The sequence below is a fragment of the Notamacropus eugenii genome, chromosome 4, assembly GCF_028372415.1.
Source record: "Notamacropus eugenii isolate mMacEug1 chromosome 4, mMacEug1.pri_v2, whole genome shotgun sequence".
Taxonomy (NCBI): domain Eukaryota; kingdom Metazoa; phylum Chordata; class Mammalia; order Diprotodontia; family Macropodidae; genus Notamacropus; species Notamacropus eugenii.
Window position 1 is genome coordinate 232,034,047 of NC_092875.1, and position 22,468 is coordinate 232,056,514.

Here is a 22,468-nt window from a genome sequence, read left to right on the forward strand (position 1 = left end):
TTAGTTTCATTATGTCGTAGAATGTAAAATATGTCCATAAAAATCATCAGCATCTCTCTATAATAATAGTAGTAGTAATAATAATAGCAAATAATAGCTACCACATATATGTGTATGTACACACACCCACATACATACTGCTTACTATTTGCCAGACTCAGGGCTAATCGCTTTACAAATATCATCTCATGTGATCTTCATAATAACACTGGTAGTTACTATTATTATTTCCATTTTACAACTTAGGAAACTGAGACAAACTGTGACTTATTCAGGGTCATAAATTTAGTAAACGTCTGAGGCCATATTTGAACTCAGATCTTCCTGGCTTCAGGCCCACCACTCTATCCACTGTGTTACCTGTTTCAATAAGCAAATCAAAGGAAAAATAATAGGAAAGGAAACTCCATTTAAAATAACAACAAATGTATCTGGGAATCAATGAACTAAGGCATTCTTGAGACTGAAAAACACAAAACACTCTTTAAAGGAAATAAAGAATGACATAATTATTCATTCTTGGACTATGTCAATATGATGGTGATACATCTATATTAATTTAAAGAAGCCTATAGTAATGAAAGTACAAAAAGATTACTTTGTAGACCTAGAGAAAATTATAACAACATTCATTTGGTAGAATAGAGAAAAATAATTTAAAAGTAGCACAGAAAAAGGAATAGCACTAAAACCCTCAAATTGTGTAATGAAGCAGGAATCAAAAAACTATCTGGTATTGGTTAAACCATTAGAAAAGTAGATAAGTGAAACAGAATTGATACAGAACAATAAGACCAAATCATCTGAAAAAATGATCTTCTCCTTTCAGGACCCTCTGTTTGATATGAAATTCTGTGCAAATAGGATAGCTAAACAGCAACAACAAAAATTAACCAGCTTCTTATGCCAGGACCTTACAATAAGTTACAAATGAATACTCAACTTAAATATAAAAACCCATACATAACATTAAAAAAATGAAGGAAAACATGGAGGTAGCTTTCAGAAGTATGGATAAAGGGAGAATTATTTTTAAAATTATTTTATATAAAGTTTATTAATATCAAAGTTTTTAAATCATCAGAATTTCTCCTAATATCTCTACTTTTATCCTTTTTAGAGACTATCATATGTAGCAAGTAATATTTTCAGGAAAAACAAAAAGAGAAAGAATAAAGTAAGCAAAACTTATTAATACATTGAAAAAGTTTGAAATATGTATAATTTTTCATACCCATGGAATTCTGCAAAGAAGTGGGATAGAGACATCATATCTCTTCCTTGGGGAATTGATTTTTCTTTATAAATTTGATCATATTTGATTGGAAAGTGTCAATAATCACCTATCTACTACTTTTTTTTCTTTTTACCAAATATTCAAGCTGAATTTATGTATCACCTGAGGACATCCATGATAAAAGCATGAGACAGGAATCAGCAAAATATCACAAATGATAGTCTTCATCAGAGTTCGTCTTTACAGTTGTACAGTTGTAGGTCAAAGAAAATAAGATCCCACTGCACTTATCATCTATGAAGTTTTTAAAAAGGCATTTGTTGCAGAAGAGTACTATGCTACCTTAAATGCTCTCTCTCCCAAAAGTATCACTTAAAAATCATACAAAATTCATTTAAGGATAACACTATACAATCTTATTTATTAGACATTTGATTTTTAAAATCAAGAAAGACTTGCCTTCCAAACGGTTTTTCCACTGTCATAAAGAAAATTCAATGTAAAATTCAATCAAAGATAAATTCTCTATAAATGATGGAATCTTCCAGACACCCCTTTTTTCAGACAGCATTATGCTGATTGAATCAATTTGCATTACAGCTTCTACTATATGAGCTATATAAATACTCAGAAGACTTCATCCTAACTATTCGCATAGGGGAAAAAAAAGTAGATGGTGAGTGCCTATTGTTCAGACTGTCTATGTGGGTAAATAGATATCCCACAGATCTAGTCTATCACTTTGGACCAACACTGAAGTTAGACAGTGAACTGCACCCAGAATTAAATGGGAAGAAAAGAGGAGGAGGGACTGCATTTGAAAAATTGTATGTTAGTAGTAGTTTGTTGTATTTTTTTAACATTAATTGAAAAAATTTTTTAGTTCCAAATAATTTCCCTCCCTCCAACCCTTACTCTTGGGGGCCATCTCCAGTCTTCCTGATCTATATCTTGCCACTGGACTTAGATGGCTTTGGAGGAGAAAGTGACTGGTGACTTTGTACTACCCTGCCTCACTTAAATCCAATTAACTTGCATGTCATGGCATCACCTTCCTGATGTCATGGTTCTCTTCCAGAACGAAAGACAAACAGCAACAACCCACACTCATTGAGAAGGCAACCATAATGATATCAATTATATATGTGAAATCATGCAAAACATATTTACATATTGGCCATGTTACTAAATAAATAAATAAATAAATAAATAAATAAATAAATAAATAAATAAATAAATAAATAAATAAATAAAGCAAGTAAAATAAAGTAAGTGAAAAAAGTATACTCCAAGCCATACTTGGAGTTCATCAACTCTCTCTCTGGAGGTAAATAACATTTTTCATCAAGAGTCCTTTGGAATTATCTTGGATCATTTTATTGATTAGAGTACCTAAGTCTTTCACAACTCATCATTGTTACAATATTCCTTTTAGTGTATACAGTATTCACTTCACTTTGCATCAGTTCTTATACGTCTTCTCAGGTTTTTTTAAAGACATGCTGATTGTCATTTCTTGTACCATAATAGTATTCCATCACAATCATATACCACAGCTTATCCAGCCATTCCCTAACTGGTGAGTATCCCCTTACTTTCCAATTCTTTGCCACCACAGAAATGGGAAGAGCTACTATAAATATTTTTGTTCATATATGCCCTTTTCCTTTTCCATGGATCTCTTTGGGATATATACCTTGTAGCATTATTGCCCTTTGGTCATATTTCCAGAATGATTGAATCAATTCACAGTACACTGAACAGTGCCTCAATGTCCCTGTTTTTCAGTATCCCCTTCTACATTTGTCCTTTTCTTTTCAATCATGTTAGCCATTCTGATAGATGTGAGTTGGTACCTCAGAGTTGTTTTAAGTTGTATTTCTCTGATAAATATTAATACACTTTTATATTTGCATCCCTTCAGCTTAGCACAGTACACAGTATGTAGTAGGCACTTGGTAAATGATTGATGATTTATTGAATCATCAGAAAGATGTGTACCTATACAAGGAGGTAGGCTGATTATGTGACAAAAGTAAAGGATAAAGGCTGGAAAGTTGATATTCTGTACTGGTATCCCAGCAATGTCAAGAAATTTAGAGGAAGTGCCATAGTAAATTGGATGAAGAATTTGTATGGGATGACACATTGAAGTTGCATTGTAATAAGAATGGACAGGTTATAATCTGTACCACTTTATCAGTAAGCACCTCAGCATATACAGGGGGGCCTTCTATCACAGGTTCTTAGATTTGCTTCTCTAAAAGGAAAGGCAGCTTTTGAGGGGTTAACAATCACCTTAATCAAGCACGTGTATCATTCAGTTAATTCAGGGGAAAAAGTCATCACCCTGAACTTCAGAGAAAATACAGAGAAATCAAAAGTTAACAGACATGCTTCCAAAATATCTGACCATTAAGATACATACATCTTTACCATAGAAAGAACATCTGGGTTTTCAAAGTCTGGGCTCCTTAGTGGCTTCCCAGAGTCCTCCTCTGGCCAAACAAACACTTCCAGCCAGTTAAAAAAACCTCACCCTCGGAGTATTTATACATTTTTCAGAGCCAGAAGGCATAACCCTCTGACCCAGTGCCTCAACAGAAAAAACCAAAGGTACTTGGGACTCTCCTACAAAACAACTTCCCTAATCCAGCTTCCCTCAATGGGCAGGCCCATTAATGGGTGGGGAAGATCTTCTTTAATCACATTATTCAATCAGAGGCACTTTTAGTAAAACAAAAACAACAAAAGATCCTGATTTGATTGCCATCACAACCACTAGAGAAAATATTCACATCAGTGAAATAATAGATCATCACTATACCCAACAAGACTTTGGCAAAACATTAAAATAACTATAATGATTTTTTATGGGAAAAATAGAATAATAGATAATAGTACAAATTAGATATGTACAAAACTATGTATTTGACTCCAAGGTCATTAATGGTTCATTGTCACTTTGTCAGGAGCGCTTAATGAAGGGACATGATTCTATGCTGTTTGATATTTTAAATAATAGCTTGAATAAAGACATTGTTGGCATGCTCATCAGATTTGCAGATGATACAAAGCTGGAAGTGATAGCTAAAAATAATAACAATTAACCGTAAAGTCTTATACTTGGGTTCAAAATACGAGATGTCCACTCTAGGAAAATCATTATTGAATATGTTTTGGGATCTATCACCAACTCTTTTTCCATTGATCGGAGGAGAGGAAGACAATGATCTGCTTACAAAGACTCTATAGCTGCTTGTTTGGTATGTCATGGTGTATATATCCATAGTGACCTGGATCTCCCTTATGGAGATACTCAGATCTCATCAATTCATCAGGATCTAGTTCATGATATTAAATTATATACTAAATTGCCTAAGAAATCCTCTTTCTCTTTCTCTTCCTGTCTAACCATTTTGCTTAATGTTATAAGGCTTAACTTTAAAAAAGGCAGGAAAAGGATTGTTCTAGGATGGTTTTCCTTAGGATGATCCTTGTACTCCAAGTTGGAGAAAATCTGTTTTTCAGACTCACAACAATCTAACAATGATTTATTAGAATCCATCACTGTGAAATAACCTGTATTTCAAACCTGCCTGTGGGACATTATCCATTTGAATGGGTAATAATCCATGAAACTATCCAATTTAAAATGTAAGATTTTTTAAGTTAATGGGAATAAGTATATTCCTTCTTTTATCACACAGGATGTACAGTGAAGGACACTGAGCTCCACAGAAAAAAAGACTGAATAAAATCATTGTATCATTCACTGATATTATGTATTGCTTCCTAATGACCATGATCCAGAACTCCAGGATATAGAGCAGATGTTGTCTGGAGAGAATTCAGACAGTCTTGGGGAAACAGGTGGAGATTTGATAGATCTGTCAACATGTATGAAGAGAAACAAAACTCTACCAATATTAAATCACTGTATGTTGTCGGACATGGTGAGTGCTTCATAAAAAAAAAATGAGGAGGAAAGCACATTGATCAAGTCAAGAGTCACAGTGAAGATGGAAGTATCTTTATAATTAGTCCATTGAAGTCCAGCTGGGCTCCCTACGAAAATCAGCTGACATTTTAGTCCTTCAAAGGAAGAATAACTAATATAATCTGATGAGAGACATTTTTCTGCTGCTATAAATCACTTGTGCTCTCTTTGATCAAGAACACTGAATGAATTCTTTATACATAATTACCTGAGTGCAGTTTACACATTACTAAAAATTGTTATATATAATTTTGAGGTGACTGTGTCTTTCCATGTCTTTTTCTCATTGAAATTCTGTTCTCTTAATATCTCATTATTATTGTGGAATCTTTTTAATTCAGTTTTATTTAATTTTTAGCTATAAGTCCTCTTCTTCTTACCTCTCTCTTCCCTCATATAGAAAGAAAAACAAAACTTGTTACAAATATTTATAGTCATTATATTCCCCACATTAGCAGTGTGTGTGTGTGTGTGTGTGTATGCATGCATGTATATTTCACTGTGGACTCTCCATCAACTCTCAATAGCTGGCGATGGGAAACATGTTTCATCTCACATTCTCTAGAACTGTGACTGGTTATTGTGTCATCTTTATAAAATTGTTATTATTGAAAATAGATAGATAGATAGATAGATAGATAGATAGATAGATAGATGATAGATAGATAGATAGATAGATAGATAGATAGATAGATAGATAGATAGATAGATAATTTCCTGGTTCTACTCACCCCTCTTCATATCAGTTCACATGCGAGCCATCCTAGATTTCTCAGAAACCATTCCCTTCATTATTTCTTACAGCTCAATAATATTTTATCATATTCATATAACATAGCTTCCTTAGTAGTTATTCAGTTAATAGGCATACATCCTCTCAGTTTCCAATCCTGTGCCACCTCAAAAAGAAAGCTGCTTTAAATATTTTTATACATGTGGGCCCTTTTCCTCCTTTAAACTCTTTGGGGGCACAGACCTACAAGCAGTATCACTGTGTCAAAGAGTTTAAAATTTATTAGCTTTTGAAACATAGTTCCAAGTTGCTTTCTAGAATGTTTGGAACTGGTTCACATCTGTAACAACAGTACAATAATTTACTTGTTTCTCCACAGCACCTAAAACATTTGTCATTTTTCTTTCCTATCAAATTTTCCAATCTGAGAAGTGTGAGGTGGTACTTAGTTTTAATTTGTACTTCTCTAATTATTAATAATTTAAAACAGTTTTCATATGGCTATTGATAACTTGGTTTTTGTCCTCTGAATATATTCTATTGATATTTTCTGACAATTAACCAATTGAGAGATGGCTCTTAATGTTATAAGTTTGAATCTGTTCCATGTATATCTTAGAAATGAAACCTTTATCCAGACATATGTTTGTGTAATGAGACCTTTATCAAAGAATCTTGCTGCAGAGATTTTCTAATTATCTGTTCTCTTCTCATTTTAACCACATTAATTTTGCTTGTGCAATTTTTTTAAATTTTATGTAATCAAAATTATCCATTTTGCTTCCAGTAAACCTCTCTATCTCTGGTTGGTCATGAATTTTTTCCCCCATTAGTAGATTTGAGGGACAATTTTTCCATGATCCTCTAATTTGTTTATTACATGACCCTTTATGTCTAAATCATGTGCACATTTGGAGCTTTTATTGGTATCCAGTTTAAGATGTCAGTCTATACTTAGGTTTTTGCCAAACTACTTTCCAGTTTTCCCAACAGTTTTTGTTGAATAGTGAATTCTTGCCTTAATTGGGTTTCTTTAACACTAGGTTACTCTGCTTATTTGTTTTTTGTATATTATGCACCCAAACTTGTTACACCTCTCTGCATCTATATTTCTTACCCAGCATGAAATTGTTTTGGTGATTATGGCTATGTAATATAATTTGAAATCTGATACTTCTAGGCCCTCTTCTTTTCCACTTTTTTTCCCTCCAGTTGAATTTTGTTATTATTTTTAGTGGTTCCATAAAGAAATCTCTTGGTCATTCAATAAGTATGGTACCAAATATGCAAATTTATTTAGGTAGTTTTGTCATTTTTATTATATTGACTGAGCCTACCTACAAGCAAGTAATATTTCTTGAATTATTTAAATTGCCCTTGTTTGTGTAAATATCTTTGTATTTGTTTTTATATGGTTCCTATTTGTGTCTTGGCAGAGTATCCCCAAGTATTTTAAAGTCACTGTAGTAATTTTAAATGGAATTTCTCTTTTTATCTCTTCCTGCTGAACTTTGATATCAGTACACAGGAATATTGATAATTTATATGGGTTTATTTTATATCTTTTAACTTTGCTGAAGTTGCTAATTATTTCAATTAATATTTTAGTTGATTTGATAGGGTTCTCTAAGGAAATCTCACATTATCTGCAAAAAAGTGATCATTTTGTTTCCTCTTTCTTCTCTTGTCTTACTGCTATAGCTAGCATTTCAAGCACCATATTGAATAGTAATAGTGATAGTAAGCAGCTTTGTTTTGGTCCCAATCTTATTGAAAAGGCCTCTGGTTTATCCCCATTTTGGATAATAATGACTCTAGGTTTTAGATAGATATCACTTATTATGTTAAATTTTGTTTATTCTTTTTGCTTTTTAGTGATATTAATATGAATGCATGCTGTCTCTTGTAAAATATTTTTCCACATGCTGATATAATCATAGAATTTTAGGTTTTGTTATTAATATGGTAAATAATGTTCATAATTTTCCTAATATTGAACTTGTCCTACATTCCTGGTAAAAATCTAGACTTATCATAGTACATGTCATTCTTGTGCAATGTTACTGTAGTCTCCTTTTTAGTATTTTATTTAAAATTTTTCCATTAGTATTAGCTAGTGTTAGTAGTCAATGTTTTTGTTTCTGTTTTGACTCTCCAAGGTTTAGGTATTAAGGCCATATTTGAATCACAGAAGTATTCAATAGGATTTCTTTTTTCCTATTTGGAAAAAATTGTTTCATAAATGTTTGATAGAATTCACTTGTAAATCTATCTAGTCCTCTTTTATTTTCTTTAGGAGTTGATTTATGGCTTATTCAATTATTCAACTTTGTCTAACTTGGAGTTATGTAGATACTCTTTCCCTTTTTTTGTTGATCAGCTGATCTACTTATATATTTTGTTAATATTAAAAATTGTAAATATAATAAATAGGACAAAGTAGTGCCTAATATTTTCTTTTATACCTTTATTGGTTATAAATTCACCATACACATACAGTGAGGCACATATATTCATCTTATCCAAAAGAGAATTGAAGGGAAAGAGGTAAGGGGAAGAAAGGAAAGAAAAAGAGTGGTTGAGGAAGAGAGACAGTAGTCAGAAGCATAGCAGATTTTTAAAGAGGGGACGGGAAAAAGAGAAGGAAAAGGCTAAGATAATAGAATGGAGGGGAATACAGTTAGAAATCATAACTATGGATGTAAATGGTATGAATTCTAATCCAGTCAGGATAGCTGACTGGATTAGAAACCAGAATACAACAGTATGTTGTTTAAAAGAAACACATTTGAAACAGAAAATATACATATAGATTTGAAATAAGAGACTGGAGAAGAATTTATTATGTTCCAGCTAAAGTAAAAAGGTCAGGGGTAGCAATCATGTTCTCAAGACAAAACTAAAGCAAAAATAGACCAAATTAAAAGGGTAAACTAGATTTTGCTAAAGTTTATCAAAGGCAATGAGTTAATATCAATACTGAATCTACATGTACTAAATGGCATAGCCTCTAAATTCTTAATGGAAAAGTTAAATGAATTGCAGGAGGAAATAAATAGTAAAACAATAATAGCAGGAACCTCAATTTTCTCCCCTCTCAAACCTAGATAAACCTAACCTTAAAATAAAAAAGAAAGAAGGTGAAAAAAGGAATAGAATTTTAGAAATGTTATGTATAATAGAGCTCTGGAGAATAATGAATAAGAATAGAAACGAATGTGCCTTTTTCTCAGTTGTTTTTGGCTTCTCCACAAAAAAATTGATTGTATATTACTGCATAAAAATCTCAAAAATATAGAAGACAAGGTATTAATGCTTCTTTCCCAACTGTAATGCAACAAAAATTGCATTCAATAAAAAGCCTTTGAGTCAAATATTAAAAATTAATTGGAAACTAAGTAATCCTCAAGAATGGATAAATCAAAGAATAAATTATAGAAGCTATCTATTATTTTACTAAAAATAATAAAAACAGTAAGACCACATACCACAATTTGTAAGATGCAGCCTGTAAAAGCAAGGACCCTGGCATACACAGGAGGGCTTGCTATCACAAGTTCTTTGATGTGCTTTTCTAAAAGGAAAGGCAACTTTTGAGGGGTTAACAATCTTCTTTAGTCAAGCGCATATATCATTCACCAATAGAGAAGAATACAAGAAGAGAAATAAAGACCAAGAGATAGGCTTCTGACTGTCTGACCATAAGCAATACATATATCAACACACAGATCCAACTGTCTAACCATAGTTAACAGAGAGGGAAGCACCAACATCTGGGTTTTCAAATCTGGGGGGCTGCTTAGCAGCTTCCCAGGGTTTCATCTGGCACACAAACCTTCTTCCAAAAACTAAGCCCCAAAGTAAAACCTCACCTCAGAGTATTTATACATTTTTCAGAGCCAGAGGGCATCACACCTTTGAGAATCAGTGCCTCATTAACAAAAGGTATGGGCCTTCCTACATATTTTCCCAGGCTCATAAATGGGTGGGGAAGATCTTCTTTAATCACATTATTCAATCACTTGATTATAGTAAAACAAAAAATGCATTATCAATACAGAGCCAAAGTACTAAGGGGAAATTTTCTCTCTCTAAACAATTATATCAATAAATATAAAAAGAGTCAATCGACAAATTAGTCATTCAATGAAAAATAATAAAAATAGTAAATTAAAAACCCTAGCTAAATACCAAAATAGAAATTCTGAAAATAAAAGGAAGATTAACAAAGCTAAAAAAAAGAAAAAAAATTGAACTAATAAATAAAACTAGAAAATATTTTTTAAAAAAAACAATGAAATAGATAAGCATTTAGGTAATTTGATTCTTAAAAGAAATAATAAAAATAATAACCATAATAATAACAATAAACATGCTCTAGATAAAGTGCAAATTCTGGTTAATATCAATATTTGTTGACTAATTCAGTAATAAATACTAGCCCTGCAATGAACCATTTTGTTTATTTAAAAAGGCTTTTCAGTGGGCGATCTTACCCCACCATTCCAAAAACTACATTGGTGAGGAGACTTTTCATATGTTTGGTATTTATTGTCCGTATTGTAGAGAGTGAACTCCTAGAAAGCAGGGATATTTTGTTTTTGTCATTATGTTCTGAACATCTTACAGTGTCTTCTATGTACAGGTAAAAGGTGCTCTTTAAGATTGATTTAACAATACTATGCAATTTGAGATTCTTATTTTTTAAATACTTGCACAAAAATATTAAGCACATAAGTTACCTCTTTTTAGTGTACATGAAGAATAAATGAATTAAAAATAGATCCACTGCATGGTGTAGCAATTAAAGAAAGCAGATGTGCTGCTTTGAGCTGTGTCTGGTTATACTGTAATGCCTCCCATAGCACCTGAGCTTTGAAAAAGAACTAGGTCAAGTGGCAGCTGATTAAAACATATTTTTGCTGAGAGAATATGTAAGGGAATCACATAATGGAAAGGTTGTTGAGATGTCTTAGATTGAACCCACCTTTAAGTAGTGGTGAAGGAAGTATGGTAAGAATGAGAGGAGAAAGTACAGAATTAAAAGCCAATGAGACTCAGAAGCAGAGTGTAGCTGTGGTGCCCAGAGTGTTTGCACCTCTTTTGTTACTCTGGTTATAAGCAGGGGTATCCATGGTTACCTTGAATTTCTATTTGAGGTCATGGTTAATTCAGTCAGAGCCCACAAGGCATACAGTAAAGTTGGAGCAATGATGACAATTATGGTTTAATAATATTTATAGCTAGCATGTTGAACTGTATCAACTCTGGTTTTTCATATCTAAAAGAATGGTCTCTGGTCGCAAGTAGGCATGTAACATTTTTAGCAGTGCTCATTTTATGGTCATAATGTTCACAGAATCATAGAATTTCAAATTTCAGTGGAACCTCAAAGATCACCTAGTTCAATTTGTAACTCAAAAATGTTCCCTTTACAACATACCTGACAAGTGATCATCTAGCTTTTTTGCTTTAAAAATCTCAAGTAAAGAAGAGCCCATTCCAGTGAAAGACATCTCATCATCCTTTGGGATGACACTAAATACTAAGAAGTTTAGAGGTTTTTTTCTTTTATAAGCCTCATATTTTCACTTTTTGCAACTTCTGCCCATTGTTAGTGAATTTCTAATTAGTCCTTCAATATTTAATATTCATGATACTTTGGGCTGATATAAGAATTATCTGACTAATGCCAGTATTATTCAGGATTTGGGTTTTAGTCATACAAGATTGGTTAGGGTTTATAGTAATAGTGTATCAGAGCAGCTAGGTGGTACATTGACAAACTGAAGAGTCTGGAGTCAGGAAGACTCATCTTTGTGAGTTCAAATCCAGTCTCAGACAACTACTAATTGTGTGACCTTGGGCAAGTCATTTAACCCTGTCTGCCTTAGTTTCCTTATCTGTAAAATGAGGTAGAGAAGGAAATGGCAAACTGCTCTAGTATTTTTGCCAAAAAAAAACTCTTAAGTGGGGTTACAAAGAGTTAGACATGACTGAAATGAATGAACAACAACAAAGGGCTCACATACGTCTTTATGATGACCCTCCAAGGAAAGTGGACACTGACCTCATTTTATCAATGAGTAACTTAAGACTCAAAGAAGCTAAATGATATACCAGAGTACACATAAGTAGTATAAGCTGAAAAGCTTGGACACAGATCCAGATTATTCAATTACAAGGTGATTATTCTTTTCATTGTACTAAACTATACTAAACTGTATTATTTATAGCTCTAGAGGCTAAGAAATAATTAGAATGAGAATGACTTATATGTTATGGGAGTAATGTTAGAAAACTATATTAGTGAACTATATATGTTTCACCCTAAACACACTATTATAATGTTGAAAAAGTGTTTTTGTTTCTTTTTACACATTTTTCTTTAACTTCTTTTAAACAGGTTATTTGGCATCACATCAGTAATCCAAACAAACTGTTCAAGTACTTGGAAGATCATAGTGCACCCAAAGCTGTCCTGGTATCATCATGCCAATCCCATCCTATTGCTGGTGACATACTATACCCTGGCAACTCTGATTCGACTCTGGCTACAAGAACCCATTGTAAGAGTGAAAAGATTTTTCATGGTCTTGTCAGGAAAATGTCTTTGGTAGGGAACTGTCAGTACTTTTCAGAGAGATTCTATGTTGCTCACTAATGCAGTTCAACAAACGTTTATTGTGTCTTTACTGTGTACGTGATTTGGGGGATACAAAGGCAAAAGTGAAACAGCCCCAATGCCTGTGCCTTCATCCCCACTAGATGGGAAGATGGCATCTATACAAACAGTTTATTGAAGAGCTGCTTGATACTGTGAGTATTGCCACTTTAGATCTAGAAATTACCTAAAGGAGCACAAATTCTACTGGAGCCATAAAACCTATTGATAAGGAAATCAACATCAATGTAGAAATAGGAGAAGAAGAATAACCAAGGCAGGGAGACCACAGTGTTCAGTAAAGGTCTCCTGTAGGAGATGGTACCCAAGAGGAGACTTAAAGAAAGCCAAAGTGTGTTAAATGGTAGACATGAAGCAGAGGTGCATCCCAGGAATGGGGAACAGTCTTTGCAAAGGCACCAAGGTGGGAGATGGAATGTCAGATTTAGGGACTAGCTAATAGGCCACTTTGGCTGGAATGTAGAATGCAAAAAGAAAAATGATTAGAAATCAGTCTGAAGGTATAGGAGTTTGCCTGATTCTAGAGGTCTTTAAATTCTGAGCTAACTTTATATTCTACAATAGAGATGACATGGTCAAATCTGTGATTTAAAATTTTAACTTGTCAGCTATATGGAGGATAGATTGGATAAGGAAGCAAGATGAAAAGAAGGGAAATCAGTTATGAATCAGTCAATCAACAAGCATTCAGTAAGTGTCAACTATTTTGAAGGCAATGGATTAGGTCTTGGGAATAAAGAGATAAAAATTAAATAGTCCCTGTTCTCAAGGGGTTTACATTGTATTGAGAGACAGAGCTTGTACATACATAAGTATATTAAGAATGTATAAAAAATGAATACAAGTATGTTGAAATAATCCAGTTGATAAACATTGTAGGCTTGAAACCAGGTAGTGAATCATTCTTTGTACTTGTTTCTGTAGTACCTAGCATAGTGCCTAGAATATAGTAGGTGTTTAACAAAAACTTGTTGATTGATTGACTATTTAAATGGAGAGAAGAAGCAGATATAAGAGTTTTTAATCAGTGAAGGGCACATGGTAGTTTGTTTCCACCACAAATAGTAACTATGCACTAGTATTCTAAGTCCAAAGACCACAGGTGTCATTGTTTACCTGCCTTTTTCAATTCTAATTTTTTCTCTTTTCTCTCTTTTTTTAAATTAACAATCAGAATTTAAAAAAAAAAAAAAAAACAGAAAAAGACACCTTGAATTTGTAATGGCAAAAAACTTTTCTGAGGGCTTGTGGGATACATGTTCCCTCACCAACTAGATGCCAACTGTCTCTAGTTCCACAGAACCCTACCTGCAGCAGAATAAGGAATGTGTAGTACTTTTCCAAATTTCATATTTCCCCCTTGTCCCTTCTTACCTAAGGATATTGCTGGGGTTTTCATTCATACCCAAGCTTTTGACTTATCTTCATCATTTGGAGGGCTATACTGGGATAAGGACAGACCTTTCTCTATAACTATATCGTTTGGTTTGGGGTTCTGGGCTCTTCTATTCTCTAGACTACATTGTCTTATATTTGCAAAGGCACCATTCAGGAACTAAGATACTCAGGGATACAACCATGGGGGAGTCTTTAACATGTACAGGAAACTTCTGCAGTGTTCTTTTTTCCCCTAGAAATCAATATTGCTAGGTTATTGTCTATTCCCAAGGATAACACACCAGAAATTCAATTCCTGAAAGCAGTATTATGTTGAGCAATTTTACTTCTTCAACCATCCATAGCCTATCCATCATATAACCCCTTTCTAGCTTTACCTGTTTGAAAAGAGGAGTGCAATCTCTCCTATGGCCTCCAGATCACCTGAAACACACTCCTCATTTGTCACAAAGGTGACAAAAGAGCAAACATATAAACCATCAGTGCTTTCTTAACAGTTACTTTGCACCCATTTTCCCAATTAATATCAACATTAATTGGTATAATAAAGCTAAGTATTCTGTGCTATTTTCTCATGTTCCCATGATCCCAGTCCTCCTGAGAAGTAGGATTCTTACGTTTTCCCCAGTCCATAGAAGGGAATGAGAGAGTGAGGGAAAATTCACTGCATTATCTCTAATGAACATTAACAATAGCACCCTCATAATACATAATGATGGTTAGTTAAAAGCTGCTTTTTTATAGGAGAATTGTTATTGCCATTCTTGAATTGCATTAGAAATCGTTCTGGATGGACAATAAATAGAAAAGAACCAGGGGAGGGAGGGCACTGAATATTCTCTTCTTATGTACCAATTTCATTAGGTGGAACAAAGTTTGAATCCAATCATCACATCAAGACAAATGAGGATCAATATTTTTGTCCACTGACTTCAAAATGCCCATTCCATGCTGAATGAGCCCCATATGATTGAACATTTTGATTCATTTACTTACAAGTTTAGAAGGACAAGAAGACAAGTTAAAGAACTTAAAAAACATACATAAAATTCTTATACTAAATACCTGAAAATTTTTTTTCTACTATAAGGCTTCAGTACACTTTGAGATACTACAGCTATTATCCTTAAACTACACTAACACTAAACTATGGAATACAGTAGCGTTCACAAACTGCTTCAGTGCTGATATACTTAGAAATGGCAGTGGAAAACTGTCCTCATTTTCAAGAATGACAAAACTTCATTTCTTACATGTGCATGAAAGATGAAACACAATAGTAAAAGATAAGGAAGAGAAGCTATAGAGTGTCTTGGGGAGACCACTTAGGAAGATATATTGGGAAGCATAGATTACTCATGAATTTTTCTGTATTTTAGGTTCAGGATGATGAAGTCAATGAAGAAGATAAAGAGACAGCTTGCAGTCCCATTCAGATCACTGCAGAGAGAAGGAGAAGTTTGTGGTATGCAACCCACTACCCAACTGATGAGAGAAAAGTAAGGCTTGGAGAAAGAAACTGCCATTTCCCACCTTATTTTGCCTCTTTTTCAGGTATTTTCTTGTTGAATCTGAGTAGTGGTCCTAACACAGGTATAATGACATAGGAGCTCAACCGGCTCACCCACATAGGCTTTGATGTAGAAATGAATGCAGTTATTATCTTCCTTACAGTTATCAAATTGAATGTTCAAAGTCTCTCAAGGAAAGAAGTGAGAGAGTTAGGTTTCTAACTCTGAAACCGAAGAACCAATCAAAATCCTAGTGATTCCACACCACCATTTACTAACAATGCCAACTCTGTGTCAACATATAGAATTCCAGATTCAGAATCAGAAGGGACCTTAGAGATCATCTTGTCCAACAGTCTTTTTATTTTCTTACAGTTAATAAAAATGAAGCTGAAAAAAGCTATTTGACTTGCCCAGGGTCATATATCTACAAAGGACCAAAGACAGGATGTAAATTCAAGTTCTGTGACCCTAAACCCATCATCCTTTCCTAAATATCACTTTATATTTCATTAATATGTTGAACATAAGATAGAAACTGTAGTTTAAAATATTGGTACATTATCAGCTTCAATAGAAAATGTAAAGAAGTCATTTAGTCTTGAGTAGTGGAATAAATTTTTAGGAAAAACAAGCCAATTCAAAATACTCACCAGTATTTTCATGGAAGTGATTTCCCTGTGTTTTCTTTTTAAATATTTAAATTGTTTTCAATTATTAAGCATTCAATTTTTCTCTCCCTCCCTAATAAGAAAAAAAGAAAGGAAATTTAGAAAATTTAGAGCCTCTGTGCTGTCATAAGCACAGCCAAGTAAAAGATTTTCATTAAAAAATGATTTTTTCTGTTTAATTAGTCTTAATAATCTTACTATTATGAGTTGGGTAGTATTCTTCCTTATCAGACATCTGGAATCATGGTTGATAATTCAGCTGATCAGAACTCTTAAATCTTTAAAATTATTTGGTTTTGTAATATTGATTCTATGGTATCAATTGTTCTTCTAGTTCTATTTGTATCAGTTCATTGAAGTCTTTGAAATGGTCTTTTGCCCTCATTTCTCACATCACAATAATATTCCGTTACATTCATATACTGCAATTTATTTAGCCATTCTCCAAGTGTTGTGCATACCCTTAACTTCTAGTTCTCCTACATACAGGACCTCTCTCTCTCTCTCTCTCTCTCTCTCTCTCTCTCTCTCTCTCTCTCTTCTCTCTCTCTCAAAAGAATTTCTTTGCAATATGAGCCTAGCCATGGTAAAACAAAATTAAAGGGTGTGAACTGTTCAGTAAGTCTTTGTATGTAATTACAGATTACTTTCCAGAATTAGACACATTCACCACCGATAATGCATTAATGTTCCTGTTTTCCCATAAACCTTCTAATATTAGTCATTTTAGTTTTTGTTATCTTTGCCAATCTGATGGGCATCAAGACTTTATCTGAATATAGAACATATATTTGGCTTTTTCCCAGGAAGACAGAAGGGAAAGATTTGGGATTGGCAGCCCTTTCACTTTCATTCCTCAAGAGGTCTGGATCAAATCTCCAACTTTTCAAGGGCAGTCAGTTGTGTTTTAATCAGGCTGTTAGTTAGGAAAGAACTAAATTTTTCTATTTCCTTCTACTCTGCCATAGTGTTCATTTCCCTCTATCTTTTTACAAATGGTTTAGATTACAAGATTTCACCAAATGATGAATAAAACATAGGTATGGTGGGCACTCTCATACCACACTGACACTGGAGGCATGTGGAAGAAAACTTAGCGAACAAAATTATGCCATTGATGCAGTGATTAGTGTGCAAAGCCCAGTGTGTACATAGCAACTGAGAACTAATCTAGTTTAAAAAGTGTCATTTAACAGAAATTGTTCAGAGAACATGTATGTGTATTTTGAAGTCTCACAAATTTATTTGTCTGAAAACATTAAAAGCAATGGATGCCTAGAAGAAACCCCTGATCTCTTAATGTCAATCCAGTAACATCTTTTAGATACTCTGATCAAAATTCTGAGGACAACCATTTCTAATTAACTCAGAATCCTCTAGTCTAATCTCCAGTGTTAGGTGATTTTCTTTACCCTGATAAATACTAAGCTGTCTTTAGCAAAAAAAAATGTTTCTGAAAAAATACCACGAATCTATGATATACCTACTCTCCTGCTTTTCTCCTCTTCCCACGATACCTATTACCACTATCCCTTCTGACAAGAATTTACAAACTTCTAACATGTTCTATTTCATATTTATGTTCCATAAAACAAAGTCCCTGTATTCTGTGTAACCACTTTGTACAATTCACATGACTGACAAATAACTGCTAATTTGTACTTAAGATTTAGTGCTAACATTCGGATCTGAATAGTAGTTATATATCATCTAATGTACAATTCTTTTTTTCTTTAATAATCTGCATGGTAGTTCTTAATAAGACAATATTCAGTAATGATTTAGAAAATTGTGCATGTATATATTAAATTGTATAGATGCAGAAATATTAATTTATTTAGCCATGCTTTATTAATATGCTCTCCTACATTGCTTTTTTCAGCTGTTGTCCATGACCCAAGATGACTACAAGCCATCTGATGTTAGTATGTTAGATTTGTCATTTGTGTATGTGTAAATAAAGGAACGAGTTTGACTCTATCTAACTTTTATGTTAAAATTATATTGTATTTAAAAAATCTTAGAATTATTTTACCAGCAGAGGACATTCTGGTTGATTCTTATTAAAACATATTGAATAATATGAACTCAAAGCAATTCACATCACAAATTGCTTCTGTTTTTATAAGAGGAACTTTTATTATTATTTAATTTTTCTTTCATGTATATTATGTATATACCCATTTGCAGGGATAGCACCATGGTATATCTGTATATATAAGGTAGAGCCTGAGAATTCTGTTGCACTGGCATGTAACTATGGATTTAGGGAATAAATTACTGTTGACGATAGAAAGGCCCTCTTCAATGGCAGCATTGATAATGGGAATTTCCAGACCTAGAGGTGCTAAGACATCAGAGCATCTACTTACCAGTTCCTAGAACTTTTTTAGACATGGCAGAAGTTTTCAGACCACTGAATTATTTTGGTTTTATTTTGGGGGCATTTATGCTCTTCATTTTTCTAATCTTATTTCCACTTGTTTCGGTTGAATTAGCATTCAGTTGTTGGGCTGAAAACTGAAATGTAAAAAAGTCAAGCTTATCTTTCTACCATAGTGTATTCTTTTCTTAAAATAACAAAAAGAATTAAACACATACTGATGCTGCAAAACAACTGAGAATACTGATCTCTCTTTATATACCAGAAAAAAGGAAGCAAATAAATAATAACAAAGTTATAAAAGGCCTAAAATCTTTATTTACTTAAAATTTTTCTTAAGACTCAGTTAAATGGCTAGTTCAATAAGTTTAAATTTTCTTTAAGAAAAAAATTAGACCATTTATGCAACATCAAACATCCATACAGAAACTGATTAAATATTTGTCTAATTTCAAAATATCCAGATATTTCTAGATGTATTTAGAAATCTGAAACATGAGCTAAGTCTTTGCTGTACTCTTTAAATGTCTGATGTTCTGAAGATCAATCTTTGGTAAGAAAATATAAAATAGTAAATGATATTCCCTTGTTCAAACCTCATTTGACAGGTCCTGTTGGTCACTGTGAATGGCGCTCCTGTTGATTACCATACCATACATCCTAGCCTGCCCATCGAGAATGGGCCAGCCAAAGCTGACATGTATTCTACACCACAGTACAAATGGGAGCCATCTGATGAAACATCGGGTAATGAACTGAAACCCTAGCTTGATATGATATAGAGCATTTTATATTTCACTTTCCATTTCAAGTTATCCTTTTAAAAGACTGGTAATTTTTTTAAGAAAATAAACTCACCCAGTAAAATTGCTGATGAATTTATAACACAGTCTATTGTGTTATCAGATCTTTTGACACAGAAGTCCCTTTAAAGGAGTTCAATATATTGTCAATATATTGTCACTTTTGTCCCTATAGACATAATTAGTGGCATAATTATGATTTCAATGAATACTGAAAATAAAAGACAAAAGACAAAAAATAGATATTGGCTACCTGCTAGGGAGGCACAAAATTTAGATGAGACAGGGCCCCTTCCCTCAAGAAACTTATTGTCCAGGAGAAGGATATAATACCAACACAGACAGCAATAAAAAAGTACAAAACAAAGTGCTTGGTGATGTCTGGGGAAATGTTTTCACCAACTTCTGTAAAATAAGAGGCACAGTTTTCAGCTGAGATTGTGGGGAGAGGGAATTCCTTGGAATTTTGAGGAATGATGTAAAGGTTTTTAATATTTGCTGTGTTGAGTAGGAGAGCACATTGATTTAAGAGGTATAAAAGGATCATCTTGGTGCAGTGAGGGTGCAGTTGAATTTAGGTAAGAAATTTATAGTCAGCACAGTTTTTTTACTTCCTCTATCCCCATTCGGTAGCAGGTAAATAGGAACAAAGCTAGCAAGTGGTATTAGTAATCTAAAGTTTGGGTTTGGCAGGTTCTTCCTTTTGGTTCCTTATTGCTGTCTTCATTGGACAATGCTACTACTTTTGTGCCCTTGAGCTTATGGAACAGTGACTGACAAGCTCTTTTTACTTATAGCAATCCACAAAAGTGTGCTGAGAACAGTTCCTTTAATCAAAAGAATTGCCAAACTCCCTAGATCTACTGGTCTAGTCAACACCAAATCTCTTCACTCATCAGTTCAGTCCACAACAAAACAGATGCAAAACCTAGCTTTCTCTGTCTCTTTCACCCTCTCAAATAAAAGAGCATAGTAAAGGGCAGCAGGTGGACCCCACAAGAGGTTTCCCCTCACAGGCTTAAGCTTGTGTTAAAAGGCAATAGCCAAAATAGTTTTCTTCTCTCTGAAGTAGGGTTTAGCTGTGAGATGGTTTCCAGCAACTGCTCCAGCACTTCTCTAGCTAATCAGCAAAGGAGTGCAGGGTCCAATAGGCAGGGAAACATTGGAAACTGAGAGTTTAGAGAGAGAAAAGGAAGAAGAGGGAGGGAGGAAAGAGAAGAGAAAGAAAGAGAGATAGAGAGGCAGAGACAAAAGGGGAGAAAGAGAGAAGAGAGTAAGACAGAGGAAAGGAGAGGGACAGAGATAAGCCTGGAGAGGAGGAGGAAAGAAAGAAAGAAAGAAAGAAAAATGAAGTTGTAATCTGATGGAAAAGTAAGATCAATGGCACATGTATAGGGGTTGGCCTTGTCAAGAAGATGAGACCCTTCAATATCACAGACTGGGGAATAATTTCAAAGTGTGAGATAAAGAGAAGGTTAGAAGAAGGAGTTCATGTAAAATGACTTCATTTTCTCAGTAAAGTAAGAACTGAGATCCTCAGTTGAGATGGAGAGGGAAGAGGAGAGCTATGGGAGGACTGAAGGCAGAAGGTTTGGGGAAAAAATTTATGGATAGTGATATAGGAATAGTGTAATTGCTCCTATGAATTTTGTACTTCAAATAGTTTTCCTGTGGAGATGGGAAGATTCCATTTATCAGAAAGTTGTTTATTGATCCCTAATAAATAAATAAATATATTTATTATATAGCATATAATAATTTTATATATATGTATATATATGCATATATATAAAATAAAAGAGTGATAGGAGCCACTTCTTATTAGACTATTCATATATAAATATTTTCTTAGGATCTTAGATTCTAAGATACTTTAGAGGTCATCTAGCTTAACCCACTCATTTTACAGATAAGAAAACAGAGATGCAGAGAGATTAAATGATTTTCTTAAGATTACACAAGTAGTAAGTGGAGGAACTCAGGTCCTCCTAATTCTCTAAGATCACTTTATCTACTCTACCATTTTGTCTTCACCATCACATACTTGACAATCCAGCAAAAGAACCTGAGAAGCAATTAGACAGGAAAAGAATCAAGAAAGGGATTAAAAAAAAAAAGAGTATCCATGAAGTGAGTGTAGACAACTATGTCAAATGCTGCAGAGGGGTCCCCAAAATAATATGTTTCTTTGAAAAACAGAGAAGTATGGCATACACTTATTCAGTGCTTTTCAGACTTAATCTATAAACCAAAATAATTACCAGTGGAATAAATAAAAGTGGAGACCCTTAAATCCAAAACTTTGGAAAAGAGTCCTTCAGGAAGACTTTTCTTATGTTACTCCCTCTTGAGGCAGGTAAATAGCACAATACACAGATCCATGGGCCTAGAGTTGGGCAGGCCAGCAGTACACATTTATTAAGTGCCTACTATATGTCAAGCACTGTGCGGACTATCCCTGTCCTCAAGGATGCACAATCTAATGGCAAATATAACATGCAGACAATTACATGCATATTATATGCAGGATAATTAGGAAACAATCATCAGAGGAAGGTACTAGAATTAAGAGAGATTGGAAAAGGCTTTTTAGAAACTTTGAAACTAGTTTTTAAAAATGTACCTCCCCAGGGTTGTTGTGGGGATCAAATGAGATAATATTTGAAAAGCGCTTAGTACGGTGCCTCGCGCATAGTAGGCATTTCCTTCCTTCCCTCCTACTTTACTGTCTCAGGTATTCATGACTTCATGCACAATCAACAACTTCCTTTAAGCCTGCCCTCAGATCTGTTCATTTCAGAATGCCTTTCTATTCCTTTGCTCAGATTGATAATGTATAAGATGTATTGCTTACTCGGAAGATTTTTTTTTCTAACTTTTCTTTTCCTTTATTATTCTCTCTTCCTGCTCACTCAAACTGAAGTTTTGCCCAGTCACTACTTACATATACATATATGTACACATACACATATGTATACATAGACATAGACATATACCACTTCCTTCCATGCACAATTTGCTCTGTCCTGACTTGCTGATGCAACAGT

The 22,468-nt window shown here is 33.8% G+C and overlaps 1 protein-coding gene across 12 annotated transcripts in view; it reads left to right on the forward strand.

Annotated features, from left to right (window-relative positions):
• PIEZO2 (piezo type mechanosensitive ion channel component 2) overlaps positions 1–22,468 on the forward strand; it is a 533,986-nt gene that overhangs the window by 380,660 nt on the left and 130,858 nt on the right. For 9 of the 12 annotated variants that reach the window (XM_072604214.1, XM_072604221.1, XM_072604219.1 and 6 more), the window contains 4 exons: positions 12,377–12,539; positions 15,433–15,552; positions 18,118–18,156; positions 19,227–19,365. In XM_072604214.1, coding sequence (XP_072460315.1) covers positions 12,377–12,539; positions 15,433–15,552; positions 18,118–18,156; positions 19,227–19,365 — 461 coding nt within the window. Of the gene's footprint in view, positions 1–12,376; positions 12,540–15,432; positions 15,608–18,117; positions 18,157–19,226; positions 19,366–22,468 lie in introns of all 12 variants that reach the window. The other 3 variants (XM_072604216.1, XM_072604217.1, XM_072604225.1) reach the window with 2 other exon arrangements.